This window comes from Gopherus flavomarginatus, chromosome 18 (genome assembly GCF_025201925.1).
Source record: "Gopherus flavomarginatus isolate rGopFla2 chromosome 18, rGopFla2.mat.asm, whole genome shotgun sequence".
Taxonomy (NCBI): Eukaryota; Metazoa; Chordata; order Testudines; family Testudinidae; genus Gopherus; species Gopherus flavomarginatus.
The window spans coordinates 22090440-22114543 of record NC_066634.1 but is presented as its reverse complement, the minus strand read 5'-3'; the positions used below and the strand labels follow the sequence as shown (position 1 = coordinate 22114543).

Below are 24104 nucleotides of genomic sequence, written 5' to 3'. Positions count from 1 at the left end.
ACTCAAACAACTCTCTCAAAGTTCACAACGTTTTTAATTTTTGCATGGGGGAATTTCGCCGGTTTTTTAATTGGTGAAACTTTTGGGATCAGAGACGTTTTCACAAACGCTCCCGGCTGCCGTGCAAACGCTCACAGAAAAGGCGATTGCACAAGCTCTCCCACATCCTTTATGTAGGGAGCCCTCCTGTCCTGGGCGGACACAACCTACACCGGGACGAATCCTGGTAGAAGAATTTTCGATGGAACAGTTTTCCCACTGAAGAATGTTTCGCTGAGATTGAAACGTTTCGCGGCACTGTGTCACTTTCAGTGACTTCTCAACGGGGAGAAGTCGAAATGTTTTGTTTCGACAATGCCAAGAAAGGTTTAATTTTGACGTTAATGTTTCAGTTCATTATGTTTTGACTTTTAGATGATGTTAAAATATGAAATGTAATGTTATAGCTATTTAATGGGATGCGTGTATATATAGTATCTTTAATGTGTGTATGTTCTATTGAATGGGGTATATGGTTTATTTAATATTTGGATGCAATCTAAAATTCAAACCCAAATGACGATAAAGTCGAAATGAAACACTAGGGCCCCATCCTGCCTGGTGCTGCACAGACACAGAACAAGCGACAGTCCCTGCCCCCAAAGAGTTCCCACACAAAGGGTGGAGTGAGGAAACTGAGTCCCAGAGAGGGGAGTGGCTTATTCATAGAGTCATAGATGCCAAAGGCCAGAAGGGCCCATTGGTATCATGTAGCCTGATCTCTTGGCTGGCACAGGCCAGAGACCTGCCCCCAGATAATTCCCAGAGCAGATCTTTTAGGAAAATGTCCAGTGAGATTTCAGTTGATGCTCTCCCTGCAGGGGTGGGCTGCCCCCCACCCTTTCTCCCTCTTCGGCCTATTGCTGTATCTCTGCTTTGCTGCCCCTGTGTTTCAGCATCCTTGGAGATGCAGGGGCCTCTGGCATCCAGCTGGGTGCCTCAGTTTCTCCTTTGCTGTAACAATGGGGTTAAAGAGGAACCCCTCTAAGCCTATGTGTGGTGAGATCTAACTCTGCCCCACTCCCTCTCCCCGAGCCAGGAAGAGAACCCAGCAGCCCTGGCTCCCAGCCCCTCTCACTCTAGCCATTAGTCACTGCTCTCCTCTCAGAGCTGGGAATAGAACCCAGGAGTCTGGTCTCCCAGGCCCCCACTCCTCACTCTGAAAAGGCCACAGCTGTTCCCCCAGGGATCCGAACGCTTTGCTGGGTGGGGGCAGGATGCCCCAGCGGTTTGCTGGCGGGGGGCAGCGAACGAAGCATCTCGGGGCCGGGCGCTTGGTTTGCGTGGCGCGTTCGGTTTGCAGCCAGGGCTGGCTCTGGGCCACCCTCCCCCCCAACCTCTATTCTCAGGGTGGGGGAGGGGAAAGGGGGGGCGGAGGTTGTTTCCTGTAAGAGCGAGAACTCCCATCTGCGTCTGTTTAAGTATTTCAGCTGCGTGGGCCGACAGCCGAGCCCGGGGTGCTTAACCCTGTAGGGGAAGGAGCCGGATGTCGAGCGGGGGCTCAGTAGCGTGATGGGGGGGGGCATTCTTTCATACCCCACCCCAGGCCCCACCCAGGACACCTCTTCATGGGGAGAGGCATCCTCGCTTTCTTGGGCAGTTTTCTTAGTTTTGGAGGGGGAAGGGGGACGACTGCATTAGAGTGCAAACGGGGGTTGCAATACAGGGTGTGGGGATTTAGTGGTTAGAAGAGGGGGCTGGAAATCAGGACTCCTGGGTTCTGTTCCCAGCTCTGGATGGAGAGTGAGGTCTAGTGGTTAGAGCAAGGGGGAGCTGGGAGCCAGGAGTCCTGGGTTCTGTTTCAAGCTGTGGGAGGGGATTGGGGTCTAGTGGTTAGAGCAGGGGGGCTGGGAGCCAGGACTCCTGGGTTCTATTTCCAGCTTTGGGAGGGGAGTGGAGTCTAGTGGTTAGAGCGGGGGCAGGGGCTGGGAATCAGGTCTATGGGAACTGCAGGGTATCCGCTGCAGCCAGGTTTAGGGTGCGTGTGGGGGCAGGTTTGAAAGGAAGGAATGAATGCAGAAACGAGTAAGGGGAAGGAGGAGGTGGGGGATGGGTTCCCCCCCATGGCAGTGTTTGGTTGGGGGGGTTGGAGCGGGCAGGGTGGATCAATGAGGAACCCTCCCCCTCCCACCCCCGCACCTTCTGCCATATGCAGCTTGATTTCTTTCCCTGCAGCCTGTTCCCGGAGCTCATTTCCTGGCGGGGCCGTGTGAGGGCGTGGGGCGGGGGTGGGTGTTCTCAGGGTGCTGATGACCGGGGGCCCATGGGAGGGACAGGGCAGGGGTCTGGCTGGGGGGCTCCCTCGGAAAAGAGCCGCCATTATCCCCAGGGAAGCGTAGGGTTAACAGTGGGGGTTGGGGGGAGGGAGCCCGGCTCTGGGGCAGGCACAGGACGTGGGGCTGCTGATTCTAGCGTGGGAGCACTGTGCGGCTGGGAGCGGGAGGGCTCACTGGGGGGCACTCTCTCCTCGCAGTTTTCCCTAACCCCAGTGGCCCAGCAGGGGCACCCTAGAGAAGTGAAACCCTGGTGTGTCCAGAATCCGGAGAACCCACCTGTTGTGTAAATTCACCCCCCCTCCTTAAAGCATTGAGAGAGGGTTGGCCTGGCTGCTAAATGTGTGAGTGCCTCTGCCCTCTACTGGCTCTAATCAGCACTGCCCCGCTGTGTGTCATGGCCCGTATATTGCTAGTGAGGATTCTCCTTTCATGATGGTGGTGGGCGGGAACCGGGCCTTTGCAGCAGAAATCCTGCATCTGTTGCTTGCGTTGAAAGGAAAGGAAGGTGCACAACTCAGGGATGTGGCCTCAGCACCTTGTACTTTGAGGTCACGGGTTCGAATCCAGCTAGTGCCAACCTGTATAGGAGTGCAATTATGCAAACAACATGCACATTTGGAATCTGGAGATGCAGTTTCTGGGTGCGTGCAGAGGGGTCTCCCGATGACACAGATCCCCCTGCCTAAGAAACAGCCTTTACACTGTGTGCCCCTTGCATCAGCGGCTTCACCCCCTGCCCTGTTTCTCCCCCTTGTGCAGTGAGCTCCTGGAAGAGCTGGAGAACAGCAGCAGTGCCCACGCCATCGCTGAGTGCTTCGTGCAACGGGTAAGGGCCCGCCTGTCCTGCCCCTCCCTACCCCCCTCCCCACCTCTCCTGCACCCCCTAGTGTGTCCAGGTGTGTACTGCATGAGCTCCCTCCAGCTCTGTTCCACTTTGGGTACAGGTGCGGAGGGATGGGACAGGGATGAGTCATCTAAGCCCCCACAGCCCTTTGCAAGGAGAAAGGGGCCCCTCCCAACTAGGGGGAGTTGGTGCAGAGCAGTAGGGGGTGTGAACCCCCCTGGTCTGGTTGGGGGACCCTGTGGCGGGGGAGGGCTGAGAGAGGAAGGATGAGAGAGAGGGGGCAGGAATGAAGGGTGGTTGGGGGGACAGAGGTGGAAGGATGGGAGCTGGGTGGATAAAGGACAGATGGATGGATGGGGGTTGGAGGGGGAAAGAGGGATGCTGGATGGATGAATGGAGTGGGGGAGGCTGGATGGATGGAGCAAACTGATTTCCACTAAGGGGATCTTGGGAGCGATGCCTGCCGGGGGTGGGGTTGGGGGGGCAGGTTATCAAGGGATATGGGGGGGAGGGAGGAGGGTTGGGGAGGGACTGACCTGAGGTCCAAGGGGTGCAGCCAGAGTAGAGGGGCCGATCTGGGGTCTGGGAACTTCAGTGGGAGATTGGAAGAGTGGGGTGGGAACGAACTGTGAAGGAGCCAAGCAAAGTAGAGCAGACAGGTGGGGACGGAGTCTAGGCTGGGAGTGCCACACCCCAGAGGCGGCTGCATCTTGCAGCCAAGTGAGAGATCTCTATAAAAATAGCCCCGGTGCCCTACCCCAGAGGTGGCTGCATCTCAGTGCCAGGTGAGGGATCTCTTATAAACAGCCTCTCCGCATCCCACCTCAGAGGCAGATGCATCTTAGTGCTAAGTGAGGGATTGGTGTATGAACAACCCTTGCGCCCCACCCCAGAGGTAGCCGCATCTGAGCACCAGGGGAGTTGGGTGCCCTTTGGGAGTGGGGCTGTGAAACCCTCCTCCCTCTCTGCACCTCGGCTTTCTCCCCGGCTGGCGACTCCTGACCGTGCTTGCCCCGTACTCCTGTCCCATCCCTGCCTTCCCTGGCGCTGCCCCCTCCCCTAACACCCCGTTTTCTCTTGCAGAGCGAGGAATTTGACATCTACACCTTGTACTGCATGAACTACCCCAAGTGAGTAGGTGTCCCCAGCCCAGGAGTGGGGAGGGCTTGGGGATCGATGGGACCCCCCCCAGGCTGGGGGAGGAGGGAGAGGATGCACGAGCCCCTGGGATCCGAGTGTGTCTTCCCAGCCCTTCTTGGGGAAGGGGGCTGGGGTGTTAGGAGCCAGGCGGGGCGGGTAGGCAGGCCTCCTCGCCCGGTGCCAGGATGGGCACCCTCTGGTGCCAGGGCAAGTGGGCACTTTCCCTCACCCAGCGCTGGGGCGGAAGGCACCGTCCCCCATTGCTCACCACCTACCAGTCCAGTGCCCAGCTAGCCTGCCCGTCTTCCCCCCAGCTCGGTGTCGGTGCTACGGGAGTGCATGGAGAACCAGGTGCTGGCGGGGTTTTTCCGGGAGCGCCAGGCCACGCTGTGCCACTCCCTGCCCCTGGAGACCTACCTGCTGAAACCCGTCCAGAGGATCCTCAAATACCATCTCCTGCTGCAGGTGGGTGACATCCCCAACGGTGCCAGGGCCCCGCCGCCCCGGCTCTAGAGCCAGGAGGACACCCCCTGCCCCTCTCCCCGGGCTGCGGGAGATTCAGGTGGGCAGAGGCGCAGGTGGGGTGTGCAGGTTCCCTGCAAAGGGCTCTGGGAACGAGCACCCGCATGAAGCGACTGTGATGGGGAGGTGAGATGGAGGAATCCACGGAGCAAAGACCCCAGCACTGCCCAGGCGGGAGCTCCCCCCGCAGCCAGAGCTCCTGCCCTGCTCCCCACAGCGCCCCCTGCTGGGAGAGACTGGGAGCTCCCCCCACAGCCAGAGCTCCTGCCCTGCTCCCCACAGGGCCCCCTGCTGGGAGAGATTGGGAGCTCCCCCCACAGCCAGAGCTCCCGCCCTGCTCCCCACAGAGCCCCCTGCTGGGAGAGACTGGGAGCTCCCCCCACAGCCAGCATTCCTGCCCCGCTCCTCACAGGGCCCCCTGCTGGGAGAGACTGGGAGCTCCCCCCACAGCCAGAGCTCCCGCCCTGCTCCCCACAGCGCCCCCTGCTGGGAGAGACTGGGAGCTCCCCCCACAGCCATAGCTCCCGCCTTGCTCCCCACAGGGCCCCCTGCTGGGAGAGACTGGGAGCTCCCCCCGCAGCCATAGCTCCCGCCCTGCTCCCCACAGCGCCCCCTGCTGGGAGAGACTGGGAGCTCCCCCCGCAGCCATAGCTCCTGCCCTGCTCCCCACAGCGCCCCCTGCTGGGAGAGACTGGGAGCTCCCCCTGCAGCCATAGCTCCCGCCCCGCACCCCACAGCGCCCCCTGCTGGGAGAGACTGGGAGCTCCCCCCGCAGCCATAGCTCCAGCCCTGCTCCCCACAGCGCCCTCTGCTGGGAGAGGCTAGGAGCTCCCCCCGCAGCCAGCATTCCCGCCCCACTCCCCACAGCGCCCCCTGCTGGGAGAGACTGGGAGCTCCCCCCGCAGCCGTAGCTCCCGCCCTGCTCCCCACAGTGCCCCCTGCTGGGAGAGACTGGGAGCTCCCCCCGCAGCCATAGCTCCCGCCCTGCTCCCCACAGCGCCCCCTGCTGGGAGAGACTGGGAGCTCCCCCCGCAGCCAGAGCTCCTGCCCTGCTCCCCACAGCACCCCCTGCTGGGAGAGACTGGGAGCTCCCCCCGCAGCCAGAGCTCCTGCCCTGCTCCCCACAGTGCCCCCTGCTGGGAGAGACTGGGAGCTCCCCCCGCAGCCATAGCTCCCGCCCTGCTCACCACAGGGCCCCCTGCTGGGAGAGATTGGGAGCTCCCCCCACAGCCAGAGCTCCTGCCCTGCTCCCCACAGGGCCCCCTGCTGGGAGAGACTGGGAGCTCCCCCCACAGCCAGAGCTCCCGCCCTGCTCCCCACAGAGCCCCCTGCTGGGAGAGACTGGGAGCTCCCCCCACAGCCAGCATTCCTGCCCCGCTCCTCACAGGGCCCCCTGCTGGGAGAGACTGGGAGCTCCCCCCACAGCCAGAGCTCCCGCCCTGCTCCCCACAGCGCCCCCTGCTGGGAGAGACTGGGAGCTCCCCCCACAGCCATAGCTCCCGCCCTGCTCCCCACAGGGCCCCCTGCTGGGAGAGACTGGGAGCTCCCCCCGCAGCCATAGCTCCTGCCCTGCTCCCCACAGCGCCCCCTGCTGGGAGAGACTGGGAGCTCCCCCTGCAGCCATAGCTCCCGCCCCGCACCCCACAGCGCCCCCTGCTGGGAGAGACTGGGAGCTCCCCCCGCAGCCATAGCTCCAGCCCTGCTCCCCACAGCGCCCTCTGCTGGGAGAGGCTAGGAGCTCCCCCCGCAGCCAGCATTCCCGCCCCACTCCCCACAGCGCCCCCTGCTGGGAGAGACTGGGAGCTCCCCCCGCAGCCGTAGCTCCCGCCCTGCTCCCCACAGTGCCCCCTGCTGGGAGAGACTGGGAGCTCCCCCCGCAGCCATAGCTCCCGCCCTGCTCCCCACAGCGCCCCCTGCTGGGAGAGACTGGGAGCTCCCCCCGCAGCCAGAGCTCCTGCCCTGCTCCCCACAGCACCCCCTGCTGGGAGAGACTGGGAGCTCCCCCCGCAGCCAGAGCTCCTGCCCTGCTCCCCACAGGGCCCCCTGCTGGGAGAGACTGGGAGCTCCCGCTGCAGCCATAGCTCCCGCCCCGCACCCCACAGCGCCCCCTGCTGGGAGAGACTGGGAGCTCCCCCTGCAGCCATAGCTCCCGCCCTGCTCCCCACAGCGCCCCCTGCTGGGAGAGACTGGGAGCTCCCCCCGCAGCCATAGCTCCCGCCCTGCTCCCCACAGGGCCCCCTGCTGGGAGAGACTGGGAGCTCCCCCCACAGCCAGCATTCCTGCCCCGCTCCCCACAGAGCCCCCTGCTGGGAGAGACTGGGAGCTCCCCCCACAGCCAGCATTCCTGCCCCGCTCCCCACAGAGCCCCCTGCTGGGAGAGACTGGGAGCTCCCCTCGCAGCCATAGCTCCCACCCTGCTCCCCACTGGGCCTCCTGCTGGGAGAGACTGGGAGCTCCCCCCACAGCCAGCATTCCTGCCCCGCTCCCCACAGGGCCCCCTGCTGGGAGAGACTGGGAGCTCCCCCCGCAGCCAGAGCTCCTGCCCTGCTCCCCACAGCGCCCCCTGCTGGGAGTGACTGGGAGCTCCCCCGACAGCCAGAGCTCCTGCCCTGCTCCCCACAGGGCCCCCTGCTGGGAGAGACTGGGAGCTCCCCCTGCAGCCAGAGCTCCTGCCCTGCTCCCCACAGGGCCCCCTGCTGGGAGAGACTGGGAGCTCCCCCGACAGCCAGAGCTCCCGCCCCGCTTCCCACAGGGCCTCCTGCTGGGAGAGACTGGGAGCTCCCCCGACAGCCAGAGCTCCCGCCCTGCTCCCCACAGGGCCCCCTGCTGGGAGTGACTGGGAGCTCCCTCGACAGCCAGAGCTCCCGCCCCGCTCCCCATAGCGCCCCCTGCTGGGAGAGACTGGGAGCTCCCTCGACAGCCAGAGCTCCCGCCCCGCTTCCCACAGGGCCCCCTGCTGGGAGAGACTGGGAGCTCCCCCCGCAGCCAGAGCTCCTGCATTGCTCCCCACAGCGCCCCCTGCTGGGAGAGACTGGGAGCTCCCTCCACAGCCAGAGCTCCCGCCCCGCTCCCCATAGCGCCCCCTGCTGGGAGAGACTGGGAGCTCCCCCCACAGCCAGCATTCCTGCAACTCTCCCCCTTGCACCCTGCTGGGAGAGGCCCTGGAAGCGCTGGGAGCTCCCCCAGGGGCATGGCCCTTGTTGCCTGGAGGCCCCAGCTCAGCCTCTCCCTGGCGTCTGTGCCAGGCCCCCAGGCTGCCCATGCGGGGAGCCGGTGGGTGCTTGAGGGGCCGTTCTCCTGCCACCCCCCAGGAGCTGGCCCGGCACTGTGAGCGGAGCAGCGCGGGCTACGAGGCGGTGGAGGAAGCCACCATCACCATGACGGCTGTGGCCTGGTACATCAACGACATGAAGCGCAAGCAGGAGCACGCCGCCCGGCTGCAGGTGAGGGGGGGGCACTGTCCTACCACCCCACTCAGCCCCCCCCCCAAGGGCCCCTCCTGGTCAGACCCCAGCTGTTTCCACACCCCCTCATGGCTCCCAGATGGGATCTCCTCCCCCCCGGGTCACCCCCTTGGCAGACCCCAGCTAGTCTCCCCCATCTCCTGGTCCCTTCCTGGCTGCACCCCCAGCTTCCCTCCCCCCCCGGAGCCCTCCCATGCCAGGGACCCTTCCCCCTGGATCACCCCCTTGGCGGGGTCCCCATCCAGCCAAGCCCGCCCCCCACCCCCAGCCCGCGCGGGGGCTGATCTGCAGCCGTGTCCCCCCCAGGAGCTGCAGGGGCTGCTGGTGGGCTGGATGGGGCCGGAGCTGGAGGCCTTCGGGGAGCTGGTGCTGGAGGGGCAGTTCCGGGTGCAGCGGGTGCGGCGGGAACGTGCCTTCTTCCTCTTCAGCAAGATGCTGCTGGTCGCCAAGCGCCGCGGGCCGGCCTTCGTCTACAAGAGCCACATCTTCGTAAGGGGGGGAAAGGGGGGGAAGGGGGAGTGGCACCCCGTCCCGGGGGGCGTGGCCCTGTCCAGTGGGGGATGGAAAGGGGGAGGGACACTCCTATCCCCTGGGGGGCATGGCCAGGGCTCGCTCTCTTCTCTGGGGGTCGAGTGAGGGGTCCCTGTGCTCTGGGGGATGAGCAGGGGACAGGGCACTCCATTCCTTTAGGGGGCGGGGGCTCCCTATCCTTTGGGGGCTAGGCAGGGGGAGGGGCACCCCAAATACACTGGAGGGCGGGGGGGGCCCGCTTACCTCTGCTGGCTTTCCCCAGCCACCTCCTGCGGTCGGGGCGGGGTCTGTACTAGCCCCACGTGGGCCCCATCGAGGGGTTCCCGGCCCCTGAGCTGTTCCCCCTCTGTAGCTCCCCCCTATTGCACCCGGACCCCCGCGTTGTCTCCTGCTCCCGCGAGGGGCCGGTGGCCAGAGTGGGGGTCATTCTGCGCTCTCCTCCCCCCTCCACCCCAGTGCTGTAACCTGGCCCTGTCGGAGAGCCTCAAGGACCCCCTGAGCTTCAAGATCTCGGACCTCACCATCCCCAAGCAGCAGCACGTGGTGCAGGTGAGTGCCCCCCAACCCCTGATATTGCAGCGCTAGGGGGCAGGGGCTCAGCAGTGGGGTTGAGTGTGTGTGTGTGGTGGAGGGGACGGGACTCTTCCCTTGCAATGAGTTCGAAGGGCAATTCCCCAATGCGGCACTAGGGGGCGCCGTGCAGCGGGTGGGGTGTAGCTCAAAAGGGGGCGCTCTCCTCACTGCCCCAGGGTTGTGGTCAGGCGTGTTGTCCTTGTGCCAGACAGACACAGCTGAGATCCTGACACGTTGTGGCTACTGGAGATCCCCTGGCACTTGCTCCTTGGTTTCCCCTCTGCGCCTTGGCTTGGATCCTTCGCGCCGGGCTGTATAAACAGCCCCCTTGCCCCACCCCAGAGGTAGCTGCATCTCAGCACCGGGTGAGGGGTCCCTGTATAACCAACCCCCACACTCCACCCCAGAAGTGGCTGCATCTCTGCACCAGGGGAGGGTCCCTGTATAACCAGCCCCCGTGCCCCACCCCAGAGGCGGCTGCATCTCCGCACCAGGCGAGTGATCCCTATATAACCAGCCCCACCCCAGAGGTAGTTTCATCTCAGCACCAGATGAGGGGTCCCTGTATAACCAGCCCCCGCGCCCCACCCCAGAGGTAGTTGCATCTCAGCACCAGATGAGGGGTCCCTGTATAACCAACCCCCCGCCCCAGAGGTGGCAGCAAATCAGCTATGGGTGTTACTTCCCCCGTCCGCTCTGCAGGCCAGGAACCAGGAAGAGAAGCGGCTGTGGATCCATTACCTGAAGCGCCTGATCGTTGAGAACCACCCAGCGTCTATCCCACAGAAGGTGAGCAGGGGAAGGATGCAGCTAAGGGATCTCCGCTGGCTGCTCGGAGTCTGTTCTCAGACCTCACTCCTATCCCTAATGGAGCCATTGCCCCCGGCTGCTTCCCCCAGCCGGCCACAGCCAGGGGCCAACAAGGGACTGGGTGTTGGAGGCTGCACTCCCCTCTTACCCCTGCAGGGAGTGCTGCATGCTGCAGCCAGGTGTGCAGTAGCCCCTGGAGGCCACGTTCCCCTCTTATCCCCACAGGGGCGCTGTGCATTGCAGCCAGGTGTGTAACCCCCTTTTCTTGTTGTTACAGGCCAAGCAAGTGCTGCTGGAGAACAGCTTCCAAAGTAAGTGAGTGGCTTTCTGCACCCAGCCCCCTCTCCTGGAGCTGGGGAGAGAACCCAGGAGTCCTGGCTCCCAGCCCCGCCCCGCTCTAGCCACTAGACATCACTCCCTTCCCAGAGCTGGAGTGAGACCCCAGGAGTCCTGACTCCCAGCCCACCTAGACTCCTCTCCCTTCCCAGAGCTGGGGAGAGAATCCAGGAGTCCAGACTCCGGCTCTAACCACTAGACCCCACTTCCCTCCCAGAGCTGGAGTAAGAACCCAGGCATCCTGATTCTCAGCCCCCCCCCGCTCTAGCCACTAGACCCCACTCCTCTCCCAGAGCTCGAGTGAGAATCCAGGCATCCTGACTCCCAGCCCCCCACCTCTGTTGTAGGCCAGTAGCCTTGAGGCCATTGCTGAGTGAGGGGAAGGGAGGGGATGGAAGGAGGAGGGACTGGGCAGGGTATGAGCAGAGAACATGACTCATGGGGCTGCCGGGGTGTGAAGCATGGACAGGATTTGGGAGGGGGGCAGAGGTGGTGGCATTAGACGCTCCAACCCCTCATCTGTACCAGGCTCCCCGGAGATCCGCTGCAGCCCAGAGCCGCTGAAGACGCCGGCCCCCTCTCCAAGGATGGAGGATGCCTGGGGCTTCCCCCGCGGCAGGCGGCAGTCAGGTACGAAGGGGCTGGGGGGAAAGCGGGATGCAACAGCTCCTGCACCGAAGGGGGGGTTCCCAGCCATAGGCCAGGCCAGTGCCCCGTTGAGCTGAGCCAGGACGCCATGGGGCTCTTGACACCAGCAGGGTGGGCGTGGGACCATGTGCCAGGGAGTGAGTCCTGGCGCTAATGCCCCCCATGTGCAAGGACCCTGCTGCACTCGAGCTGGGGGGGAGGGGGCGGAATCCTGACCCAGCTCCTGCAGCTCAGAGTGGGGGCTGACTGACGCCCCAGAGAAGCCAGAGGCAGGGGTGCAGCTGGATTCCTCTCCGATCTGGGCTCTCCTGTCCTGTTTCAGAGCCGCCCAAATTCATGTGCAGCCCGGAGAGAGCCCGCAAAAGCTGCCCCGTCGTCCAGCCGGACGGCGCCACTCAGTACCGCCGGGGGCGCAGGCAGTCCGGTGAGTGCCCCTGAGCCAGCACGGGACGGCGGGAGAGGAGTTTGCCGGGACTCAGCCCAGCTCCTATGGGGACTGGCGGGGGGTGGCACCTCCCAACTCATGCAAATGGGGCCTCAGTGGCTCAGCTGACAGGGGAAGGATTGATTGGGCTACGAAGATAGAGCCCCTCCGCCCTCCAATGGGGAAACTGAGGCATGTAAAAGACAGAGCTGGGGAGAGAACCCAGCCCCCCCTGCTCTAGCCACTAGACCCCACTTCCCTCCCAGAGCTGGGGAGAGAACCCAGAAGTCCTGACTCCCAGCTCTGGGAGGGGAGCGGGATCTGGTGAGTTAGAGAAGAAGGGCTGGGAGCCAGGACTCCTGGGTTCTCTCCCTAGCTCTGGGAGGGAAATGGGGTCTAGTGGCTAGAGCAGGAAACAACAAGGTCAGGACTCCTGGGTTCTCTGCCAAAGACTCCCCCTGTGACTTTGTATAAGTCTCGTCCCCCCTTTGTGCCTCAGTTTCCCCCCTTTGTGCCTCAGTTTCCCCAGCTGTCATTCCGCCTGCTAGGGTGGGCCACACAGGGGAGCTCCCCGGGTCACCCGAGCCTCCCCAGCTCTTCCTGGCAGGGTGGAACCTGAGTGGCCTTAATGAGGTGTTCCCGCCCTCTCCCTGCTCCCGGGGGACTTCGGCTAACGCTTCTTCCTCTCCCCCTAGAGCCGACCACTGAGCTGAGCCAGATGGGGCAGGAGCAGAACGGTAAGTATCCCACACCCCGCTCTCCTGGTGCCCCTCAGTCGCGACCCGCAGCCCCCACTGAGCCCTGGGCTCTCCCTCTGCTCTCCTGGTGCGCCTCAGTCTCCCTCGCCTCCCTGCTATCCCAGCCCTGGGCTCCCCCCAACCGGGCCCCTCAATTGGCTGCGTTGCCAACATGCAGCCAGTCCTGAGTTATGGACCTCAGCCTTCCTGGAGGGTTAGGCAGTCACTGGCTATCCCATCACTGCCCACTAGAGGGGAGTCTTGCCCTTTCCTCTGATGCAGGCAGGATACCGGGGTAGATGGGCCCCAAGTCTGATCTGATCTGAAAATTCCCATGTTCCTAAGAGCCCGGGACAGGACCTGAGCCCAGGAGGCGCTGGCAGGGCTAGCCCTTGTTTTGCCAAGACGGGTCCGTGCTGGTGGGTTTCGGGGCCGGCTGCTCAGGTGTCTAACTCTGGGTTTGTCTCTTTCTCTTCTGTGCGGAGGTCGCTGTCGGGGGCTCCCAGCCACCCCCAAATTGAAGGTAAGGGGCCAGCGTGTTCTGAGGTTTCCCTTCCCTGGTTGGTGTTTTATTGCTGCCAATAGGGTCTCAGTGCCAGGGTAGGAAGTTGGAAGGTGTGTGCTGTGCTACCAGCTCAGGGGGTGGGGGCAGGACTCCTGGGTTCTCTCCTTGGTTCTGAGAGGGGAGTGGGATCTAGTGGTTAGAGTGGGAGGTGGCAGGGAATCAGGACTCCTGGGTTCTCTCCTTGGCTCTGGGAGGGGAGTGGGGGCTAGTGATTAGAGGGGGGAAGGCTGAGAGCCAGGACTCCTGGGTTCTATCCCCAGCTCTGGGAGGGGAATGGGGGTTATTGGTTAGAGCGGGGGGGGAGGCTGGGAGTTAGGATTCCTGGGTTCTATCCCCAGCTCTGGGAGGGGAGTGGGGGCTAGTGATTAGAGGGGGGAAGGCTGAGAGCCAGGACTCCTGGGTTCTATCCCCAGCTCTGGGAGGGGAATGAGGGTTATTGGTTAGATTGGGGGGAGGCTGGGAGTTAGGACTCCTGGGTTCTATCCCCAGCTTGGCAAGGAGAGGGGGGGTTAAAACAGGTGAATAACCTCGCTTTCCTCTCCCCACCCAGTGCCCAGGTCTGGGGGGCCTGTGTGGAGGGAGGGATTGGGGGGTGGGATCAGTCCAGGACTGCCCTCCTTAGCAGCCTGGGGCCTGTTCCCCTTTCAGCACGCGGGCAGCGAGGGGGAGCTGTTCCCCGCCCCGCCGCCCCTGGCACTCTCAGGTAGTGTCTGCACGCTGGACTCCAGCGTGGCCGAGGAGTCGGACCCCGGCGAGGATGCCGAGTCACCCCCGTTCTGCCTGGCCGAGGAGCCGCTGTCCATCACCGAGGAGATCCTGGAGCTACTCAGCCAGAGGGGGCTGAGTGGGGACCTGGGGACAGAAGAGACGCCGTGGGGGCAAGGGGAGCAGCGCCCTGGGAGCCCCACTCCACAGCCAGAACAGGTACATGAGAAGGGGCATAATGGGAGAGAAGGTAGAAGCGGCATTGGCTAGTGGAGGGAGCACTGGGCTGAGAACCAGGACTCCTGGGATCTGTCTCTGGCTGAGGGCGGGGAGTAATGTCTAGTAGTCAGAGCAGGGGGTCTGGGAGCCAAGACTCCTGGGGTCTGTCTCTGGCTGAGGGAGGGGAGTGAGGTCTAGTGGTCAGAGCAGGGGGTCTGGGAGCCAGGACTCGTGGGGTCTGTCTCTGGCTGAGGGAAGTGCGGTCTAGTGGTTAGAGCAGAGCCTGGGACTTAGACTTCTGCGTGCCTATGGGTAACATTTTCAAAAGCACCTGAGTTAAGAGCGAAAGCCCCATTTTCAAATCCAACTGGGCCCTTTGGAGTCTGATTCTTCCCGGTTCCCTTAAATGGGACTTGGTATCCAAAACCGCTTTGTGAAAATTCTACCAGCGCTGCACCATCAGCCTTTCGCCCAGCCTGAGATTTGGCTGAGAAATCCTGTGATTTTTGCCTGAGAAATCATGAAAGTCAAGGGTTCTGTCTTCTGCTCTGAGCTCACATTTTCACCCTTTTCTGTGCAACCAGGAGGGCTGGCAATTTCCTTTTGGGCTTTGAATGAAAGCCTAGATTCCCCCGAGAGCCCATGATTCCAGGAGCTGTGTGATTATTAAGTGAAACCGCAAGGATCTGTTAGCTAGACCTGGACGGGAAGCTTTGCTCATTCTAGGAACAGGGTCAAGAGATTGAAACATTTTCCCTTCCCGAATCGGGACGTAAAATCAAAATCTCAAAGATTTTCGCCAGTTGGAAATTTGTTTCCCTTCCGGTCATTTCAAACGTTTCATTTTACTTTTGATCCTTTTTATTTTATTTTTTTTTAAACTCGGGACTCTCCATAAATGACGTAACGCATTTTGGGGTGATTTTCAAGCCCTGCCTGCCCCGGGTAACACTTTGTAAGATGGAAACAAAGAGTGAAGTGAAGGATTCACCCACCCACTGCCTCGTCACCTCATTTTTTTTATTTCTATTTTTTGTTATATGGTTTGAACCGGAAGACTGGAATTTTTCATTTAAAAAATGTAGAAACGTTTTCCCCCAGGTGTTTTTGAGGCGAGAAATGCGTCCATTTCCCGCCAGCGGGAGTCCGCTTTCGACAGATCACCGTTTTCTGACGGAACAATCCTTTACTGGGAAATATCCCCCCAGCCTGGCTCTGACCCTGCTGTTGTCTGCTTTGATCCCCCAGGATCCGCCTCTGAGCCGAGCCGTGCTGGAAGAACGAGCCGAGGGAAGCGAGTTTCAGGAGGCAGATGCCACAGGGGGAGACGAGCCCTGCTGTGGCAGCCTCGGCTTGACGCAACCCCTCCCGCCGCGCCATCCCCCCCAGAGCGAATCGGAGGAGGAGCAAAAGGAGGAGTGGGGCCCTTCCCCACTTTGTGTCCTAGAAGACCTGGGTGCAGAGGAGGCCGCCGGCAAGCCAGAGGTCCTGGCAGGGGATAACACCCTGCGTGCAGGGCGGGAAGCGTCCAGCGGGGAGCTCGGCTCCACTGATGGGGCCTGCCCCCCATACGGGGATGGGTCAGCGCGGGACTCGCCGCTGACCCGAGACGACCGGCTGCTGATCGAGAAGATCAAGTGCTACTACGAGGCGGGCGAGGCTGCCCCAGACGCCCCCGCTCGGGAGGGTGCCCTCTCCGCCCCCACCGGGGTGGTGCGGGATTCTGTGCTCCACCTCAACCGTCTCCCCCAGCAGGAGGGGGCTATGGACTGCGAGCGGGGCAGGGCTTCTTGGGCCAAGGCCCACCCTGCCCGCCAGGAGAATGCTAGGAGGAGGTGGGGCCAGTTTCTTGACCAGAACACCACCCCTCATGACGCCGACCAAGAGGATTCTGGGAAGGGTGAGGGCCCGGCCTTTGATCAAGACACTCAATTTGGGGCCAACCAAGAGGCCCACGAGGATGCTGGGAAGGGACAGGGCCAGCCAATCAACCCAGACATCCATGGCGCCAAGCAAGAGGATGCTGGGAAGGGGCGGGGCCAGCTCATTGACCAAGGCACCAAAGCTGACGCCAACCAAGAGGATGCTGGGAAGGGGCGGGGCCAGCTCATTGACCAAGGCACCAAAGCTGACGCCAACCAAGAGGATGCTGGGAAGGGGCGGGGCCAGCTCATTGACCAAGGCACCGAAGCTGACGCCAACCAAGAGGATGCTGGGAAGGGGCGGGGCCAGCTCATTGACCAAGGCACCGAAGCTGACGCCAACCAAGAGGATGCTGGGAAGGGGCGGGGCCAGCTCATTGACCAAGGCACCGAAGCTGATGCCAACCAAGAGGATGCTGAGAAGGGGCGGGGCCAGCCTGCCAGCCATGTTGCCCCGCCCCCTGCCAGCCAGGATCCCGAGTACAAGTCGTGCGCGGAGATCCGGCGGGCGTGGCGGGAGAAAGAGCGGGGGGCGGCGGACGCCCTGGGAGCGCGCACCCCCCGCATGAAGCTGGGCAGCAAAGGGCCGGCAGCCACCCGTGAGCCCCCACCGTTCCTGGAGCCCCTGTGGATTGTGGAGGAATCGGATCTGGCTGCCCCACCCCGGCTGCCCCGTGGCGACGGGGTCCCTCGGGCCGATGGTGTCCCGCCCGCCGGCTACGCCCCCCTGCCAGGGCTGTACGAGGACACTGCCCCTTGCCTGCTGGAGAACTCGGAGCGGATCCTCAGCAAGGTCCAGGCCCTGGCGCGGATGTACAGCGAGAAGATCAGCCGGGCCAAGATGGCCCGGAAGACGCAGGACGGGCCGCGCCGCCTGGCACCCAGCAGGATAGGCACCCTGGAAAGCCTGCGGGAGGAGATGCCAGGGCCCTGCCTCCCTCTATGTGAGTCCCAGGGCTTGTGGCTGGGTGGGTAGGACCCCCCTGCTGGGGCACTGTTTGGAGGGGGGCCTTGGGAGGGGCCCGGGGCAGCCCCAGTATCAGAGAACTCCACCCCTCTGTAGGGCACCCCAGGGTGTCACTCTGTATGCCAGGCTCTCTGCGGCGTGGCTGCCCCTCTCCCCACTGCTCCACGCTCCATGTCCGATTCCGCGGCCCCCTGAGCCAGCCAGTTCCCCCCCTAAGCTGGATCAGAGCCGGCGCCCCCTAGAGGGGAAAGGCTCCGTGCCCCATTCCCCACCCCCCTGAGCCAGCCAGTCCCCCACCTTGGACTGGATCAGAGCTATCGCCCCCTAGAGGAGAAGGGCTCCGTGCCCCATTCCCCACCCCCCTGAGCCAGCCAGTCCCCCACCCTCGGATGGATCAGAGCTATCGCCCCCTAGAGGGGAAAGGCTCCGTGCCCCATTCCCCACCCCCCTGAGCCAGCCAGTCCCCCACCTTGGACTGGATCAGAGCTATCGCCCCCTAGAGGAGAAGGGCTCCGTGCCCCATTCCCCACCCCCCTGAGCCAGCCAGTCCCCCACCCTGGACTGGATCAGAGCTATCGCCCCCTAGAGGAGAAGGGCTCCGTGCCCCATTCCCCACCCCCCTGAGCCAGCCAGTCCCCCACCCTGGACTGGATCAGAGCTATCGCCCCCTAGAGGGGAAAGGCTCCGTGCCCCATTCCCCACCCCCCTGAGCCAGCCAGTCCCCCACCTTGGACTGGATCAGAGCCTGCGCCCTCTAGAGGGGAAAGGCTCCGTGCCCCATTCCCCACCCCCCTGAGCCAGCCAGTCCCCCACCCTGGACTGGATCAGAGCTATTGCCCCCTAGAGGGGAAAGGCTCCATGCCCCATTCCCCACCCCCCTGAGCCAGCCGCTCCCCCACCCTCGGATGGATCAGAGCTATCGCCCCCTAGAGGGGAAAGGCTCCGTGCCCCATTCCCCACCCCCCTGAGCCAGCCGCTCCCCCACCCTGGACTGGATCAGAGCTATCGCCCCCTAGAGGGGAAAGGCTCCGTGCCCCATTCCCCACCCCCCCGAGCCAGCCAGTCCCCCACCCTGGACTGGATCAGAGCCGGTGCCCCCTAGAGGGGAAAGGCTCCGTGCCCCCCATTCCCTGCCCCCCAGCCAGCCAGTCCCTCCTTCAAATCTCTAGGCTGTGTGGAGAATCATGATGGATCCCAGGGCAATGGGGTAACATGGAGTCCAAATTGGGGCAGGATCTGAAACTCCAGCAGCCCTGGCCTGTTTGCCCCCGGCTCCCCGGCCGCTGGCTTTCCCTGCCCCCTGCCTCCCAGGTCCGTGTATCTGGATCCCTCCTTACGTCAGTCTCTGCTGTCCGAGTGTTGGTGTCCCGGGTGCCTGGACACCAGAGCAGGCCGAACTGCACCCCGGAGCCACCCGGCCTGTCCCAGGACTAGATAACGGGTCCCTGCTGCCGTGACCTGCCGCGTGCGGCCGGCGCAGAGCCACCCAGGGAGATGGGCATGCAGAGCCTGAGCAAAGCTGTCCTGGGGCCTGGGGTGGAGGGAGCTGCAGAGGGGACTTTCTGCCGGCTGTGGCAGGGCTTGAGGTGCAAGAGGAGCGACCAGCTTGTGAGGCTTTCCTTTTGCTCAAGCCGTAGATGCGTAGGGGGGTGGATTGCTGGGACGCGGGTTCTAGTCCCAATTCCCCTAAGTGGGTGGGGACTATCCCTGCAGCCTGCAACTCATCAGCTCTGTGCAGGAAGCGTTCGCAGGCGCAGCTGGGTCCCGTTCGGTCACACGCACGCACACACAGTCATTGCTGGGGGGATCAGATTAGAAAGCTGGTGGTAACCCCTGCAGGCTGCTCCTCCTGCAAGCATGGCCTCCCCCCGACCCCAACCCCCGGTGTCAGAACAAAAGCAGCTGTCCTGGGACCGGCGCCCAGCAAAGAAAATGTTCCTTGCGGGGGCCTGACAGCAGATGGGAAGGGCTGCTGGGAAAGCGGAGCGTGGGGGGCGGTGTTGGCTCTGGTGAAATGGGACACTACCATCTGAGCAATGTATATGGATGTGCGCGAGAGACCGCAGCCCCCCTGCTGGCATGGGGTGCGCTCGCACGACGGGCGGAGTTCCCTGCTCAAAGGAGTTCAGGATGGGTCCCCAGCTGGGATGAACGCCGGAGTAATATCTCCAGGCAGTTGGAATCAGCACCATTCCTTTGACTTCTGTGGCTCCTAACACCCGTTCACACCAGTTTTGGGGCAGGGGGGCGGGTCTGACCCTGGGCTCTGTCCTGCTTGGATCCCTGCACCTCTAGCTTTGGGGGTCAATTGAGGCTGCGTGCTCAGCCCTGTAGTAGGCGAGAGAATAATATTCGGCCCCTCAGCAGGTCTCCAAGTGCTTCACGAAGGCGGTTAAATTGGATCCCCTTTTTACAGATGGGGAAACTGAGGCACCAGTCTTGCCCAAGGTCACCCCGGAGTAGCGCAAGACCGGGATCCGGGTCTCCTGAAGCTCATGCTTGTGCTCTACCCACTAGGCTGCACGTGGGGATAAGGGGCGTAAGCCGACAGGGAGCTGCTGACCCCTCTCCCCTTGTCTCCCCCAGGCGAACCCCGGCTTTACGGCCATGTGCTCATCCGTGAGCCCCCCATGCACGTGAACTGCGTCCAGGAGAACGTGCTGCTGGTGGCCGCCGTCCGAGGGAACGCCCTGGATCTGCACAGTGACAGGCCTGCACCTCTTCTGGCTTCCCTGTGTCTGGGTTTGCCCCCGGCAGAGGAGCCGGGAGCCGCCCGGCAGGAGCTTCCCGCCCCGGCAGCTGTTCCACCTCCCCCCTCGCTGGTGGAACTGCCCCCGAAGCTCAGCGGGGACCCCCCGAGCCCAGGCGATCCGGTTGGGGAAGGCCCCGGCATGGGCAGCTCTCCCCCGCCAGCTCCCGATGCTACCAGTGGAACTGGCATGACACCCGAAGCCGGGGACTTTGAGGGAGCCGGGTGCCTGTCGGTGCTGGGCTGCCAAGCCGGGCTGCCGGCCTGTGGGCGCCGGGGTGAGCCGAGCGCCGGGGAGGTTTCCGCAGAGACGGCAGCCTCCTCTCCCTTCTGGGAAGCAGCCCCGAGCCAGCAGGCGCCGGAGGTGGCTGGGCCGGTCCCAGTGGCCTCCCCCAGCCCTGCGACAGAACGGCAGCCTGCGTGTGTCGGCACGTCCGCCGAGCCTGACCTGCTGGGGCCAGGCCCCTCCATCCCTGGCGCTGGCCCCCTGGAGCCAGCGGGGAAGCAGAGTGGGCCCATCACCGTCCTGCTGCCAGAGGAGCGGGCCCTGGCTTTGGGCAGGGATTCCCCACCTGGCACTGAGGAGCTGCTCCCCCAACCATCGCTGGGGCCTGTCCGCTGCGAGACAGGAGAGGCGTCCCTGCCTCCTGCGCCAGACCCCATCCCGCCGGCGGCACCCTCCAGTGCTGCAGGATCCTCATCTCTGCTCCACAGCAATGCCCTGCCCCTGGCAGCTCTGCCGTCCTGGGGCACCCGCCTGCCTTCCCGGGCCACGGGCGTGGCACACCCATCCCCGGAGCTGTCCTCAGCTGCAGCTGCCCAGCCCAGCCGCTCCGTGGCCCGGTCAGCTCCAACTTCGCCCAGCTCCGGCCTGGATCGCAGCCCCCTCCCAGCTCTGCCACGCCTCCAGACCTCCTCCCCGGCACACCGGCGCCTCTCCTCCAGCGCCGCGGCCATCTCCAGGTACATCGCCGCCTCCTGCATCAGCCAGAGCCTGGCCAAGAGAAATGGTGCCTCCTCGGGGCCACCTGACACCCAGCCTCCTGCAGCAGAGACTCCGGCACCCACCAGGCCTCTGCCTGCTTGCACAGCCATCCCGAGACCATCCTGCCCTTTGGGACCACCTGGCACCCAGCCTCCGTTGGCAGAGACCCTGGCACCCACCAAGCCTCTGCCTCCTTGCTCAGCCATCCCGAGACCGTCCTCCTGCCCCTTGGGAGCACCTGGCACCCAGCCTCCTGCAGCAGAGACTCCGGCACCCACCAGGCCTCTGCCTCCCTGCTCAGCCATCCCGAGACCATCCTCCTGCCCCTTGGGGCCACCTGGCACCCAGACTCCGTCGACAGAGACCCCAGCACCCACCAGGCCTTTGCCTCCTTGCTCAGCTGTCCCGAGACTGCCCCCTGGCCCCCTAGGCTCCAGAGCCCCAGCACCCCCATCTGCACCATTCCCCAGTGAGAAGGCCAATGCCTGGTCTCATTGTACCAGCAAGCGGGACCCTTCCCAGCTCAGTGTCTGCCCTTCCCCCTGTGCTAGCCCTGGGTCGCCCTCTGCCCCGGGCTGTTGCCGCGATTCCAGCTGGCTGGGGGAGCCCATCCCCTTGGTGTCTGGCTCGGCCGTGCTGCTGGCCTTCGACCGTCTCTCGGGGATGTGCCTGGCCCCCCGGGCTAAGCAGCCCACCCCCTTCTCCTCCACTTCAGAGCCCAGCTCCAGAGTCCAGTCTCCAGCGCCAGCCTGCCCCCGGGTGTGCTCCCCGCCTCCCTCCAGCCAGCGCCCCGCAGTGGGAAGAGGTGGCTGCGCCCCCCTGCGGCCTTGCTCCTTCACCCCCTTGCACGTCCCCACCCAGCCTTCCACCCTCCGCCTCTCCTCCCCCCTGCAGCCCACCTCCCACCTCTCCGCCACGTTACCTCAGCCAGGCAGGAGGCCGAGGGGAAACCCCGAGAGCCCCCCGTTCCCTAGGGATGGAGACAGGGCAGGGTTCAGGGCACCCTCTAGCAACTCAGCCAGTCCCAGCCCTGATGAACTGGATGGCATCAAGTGGCCGGACGTCCCCAGCTTGCGTTCCAGATACACTGACCGGGCAGGCAGCATGGGGGCGCCGGGCTCACCGGAGGAGTATCCCAAAGCAAGGGTGGACTTGGCTCGGGACACGGGACCCCATCGGGCCAGCTACTCCACCACCGTCAATATCCAGATCGGGGGCAGCGGCCGGATCGCCTCCTTCAGCAACGCTCAGGTCAGCCTCACCCACCCGCTGCTGGCGGCGCCCGGGCAGCACAGTGCAAGGCGGATCAACGGCAGCACCTTAGAGACCCCGCAGAAAACGTGACAGCGCAGGTCGAGCAGGGGGGTTCACAGCCATGGCTGCAGGAGCGCTCCCAGCTCTGCACGTGCCCGGGGACCAATGCTGATATATTTCTGGGGCTGGATGGTATGTAGGGGGGATGAATTGTTACTGACCCACTGGGGTTGACAGGGGTGGGGCCAGATCCCCAGCTAGGGTAATTTGGCCCTACTCTGTTGAAACCAGTTGAGGATCCGGGCCCATTGATCCCAATGGAATGAGGCCCATTGACACCAGCTGGGGATCTGGGTCCACTGACCCTAGTGGAGCGATGTCCATTGACACCAGCTGGGGATCTGGGCCAATTGACCCCCAATGGTATGAAGCCCATTGATGCCAGCTGGGGATCTGGATTCCTGAGTGACTTCAGAGGCACAGTGGGGTGGATAACGCAGCTGAACTCAAAGAGTCCCGTGCAATTAAGCAACAGTTTCCAGGCCAGGAGGGATCAGTGGGGCCCAGTCTGTAAAAGCTGTGTGCCCCCAACTGATTGTGGTGGTCCTGGCCAGGTACTCACAGGCCAACAGGTAAAGGGCTTTCTGCCCTGCAAGCCCCGTCATGATGCAGATGGCATTCGGTTCTGGCTCTGGGTGGTTTTAACCGCCAGACTTGTTCCTCGGCGGGTTGGGCCTGCATCGGGACCAAAGTGAGTGGGGTGGGTGTTTGTAAAGAGGAGTGCGCACTAGAGGGGACACAGATTCACACAAAAGCCTAGCCAGCAGGGGGCAGGAGCGTGCACAGGGCAGTACAAACATATGCACACCTCCTTAGCCAGCACGGGGATCTGCACGCGCACCCGCCTAGCCAGAAGGGAGCAGTGTGGACCCACAGAGAGGCAGCAGGAATACACCCAACTATTTTCCTGCTTTTAAGTGTGAAAACCAAAGTGTCTTCCGGGCCAAATCCTTGCTTCAGCCAAACTCTCCTTGAGGCAGCCCAGCAGAGCGAGGGCAGCAGGCATGGGGAAAGCCATTGTCCTGGTACAGAGCCGCCAGCCCCGCCGCATCTGTCCCCGTTAAGTTGTATGGAGCCCGGCTCAGATCGCTTGACCCAGAGATCAGTTTCAGTCTTTGGACTCTGGCGCATTGAGATGCTGAGCTGTGTCAGCCACACCATCCCTATTGTGCCTTCACTCTGGTGTTTGGGCCTCCCCCGGCAGAAACCCAGCTCCACACGAGTCCCTCTTAAACCTGCGCGAGCTGTTGGCCAGGGGTTGTATTCCCAGTTCTGCTACAAACTTCTAGTGTGTGATTGTGGTCTAGCCACTTAATCTGCCCTGTGCCTCATTTTTCCCCATGGGGATTGTGGACTCTTTGGGGCAGGGTGCGTAGCTTGCTCTGGGCACAGCATACATCTCAATTTTCCCAGGTGCTTCTGTAATTAATCTAACATAAACTGAAACTACAGCTCTGGTGAGCTGAAGCTGGTGCTGTTCAGTCTCCGTGCCCTCAAATGTGTAGGAAGTGGACGTTACTTTCTCTGCAAGGGAACCACAGATGGGCCCTCAACACTTGCTTAAGGGTTGGCCTCAGAGTGTGCTGGAAATGGCAAGGCAGCCATGTCCGTCTCTTTCTGAGGCCTAAACACACCTTAAATTCAGAAAATTTGCCCATAAAAATTGCAGTGGGACAGTTGGGTAGAACTGTTTTTTTTTAAAGTATTTGTATCAGATCAACATGGAAATCACTGGCTCAGTATCCATTTAAACCAGCTGGGAATCTGGCCCCACTGTGTCCAGTGTAAGATGCCCCATTTAAATTAGGTGGATCTCCAGCTCTTAATCTCTACAGAGTGGCAACTGGTCCAAATTACTCCAGAATGATTTTTCCCCCCTCTGTGCCCATAAAACCTGTAACTCAAAACCACCCCTCAGTTTCTTCCCAGCTTTCCCTGGAGCTGAGTTGCCGTGAGATTTTAGTCGATCTCTCTGACCAATTGAAGATGCAAAATAAGTTTGTTTAAATATTGCACTTCTATAGTAAAATCCCTCCAGACATAGCAATCGTGTGTGTGTGTGTGTGTGTGTGTGTGTGTGTGTGTGTGTGTGTGTGTGTGTGTGTGTGTGTGTGTGTGTGTGTGTGTGTGTGTGTGTGTGTGTGTGTGTGTGTGTGTGCCCTTTCCCTAAAAGAGGAAATCAGGAACGGTGGCAATAAAATGCGAACAGTGAAATAAATATTGGCTCCTTAGAAAGCGGTACAGCTATTTCTGGCTTTTTGCAATGAGTTTTTCTGCTTCATTTCTAAAGCTGGGTTGCACAGGGAGATTTTAAATTGGAGCAGCAGGTAGTTA

At 62.7% G+C, this 24104-nt stretch overlaps 1 protein-coding gene across 1 annotated transcript in view; it reads left to right on the top strand.

The window, feature by feature from the left end:
• PLEKHG2 (pleckstrin homology and RhoGEF domain containing G2) overlaps positions 1–23819 on the top strand; it is a 32832-nt gene extending 9013 nt beyond the window's left edge. The window contains exons 4-18 of the mRNA XM_050928332.1: positions 3075–3141; positions 4243–4289; positions 4614–4764; positions 8133–8264; positions 8592–8774; positions 9273–9365; positions 10092–10178; positions 10477–10510; positions 11064–11165; positions 11506–11607; positions 12303–12344; positions 12830–12867; positions 13558–13833; positions 15082–16699; positions 19309–23819. Of these exons, the coding sequence (XP_050784289.1) occupies positions 3075–3141; positions 4243–4289; positions 4614–4764; positions 8133–8264; positions 8592–8774; positions 9273–9365; positions 10092–10178; positions 10477–10510; positions 11064–11165; positions 11506–11607; positions 12303–12344; positions 12830–12867; positions 13558–13833; positions 15082–16699; positions 19309–21800 (5464 nt within the window). The 3' untranslated portion in view covers positions 21801–23819. The remainder of the gene's footprint in view (positions 1–3074; positions 3142–4242; positions 4290–4613; positions 4765–8132; positions 8265–8591; positions 8775–9272; positions 9366–10091; positions 10179–10476; positions 10511–11063; positions 11166–11505; positions 11608–12302; positions 12345–12829; positions 12868–13557; positions 13834–15081; positions 16700–19308) is intronic.
• Positions 23820–24104: the final 285 nt, after the last annotated feature.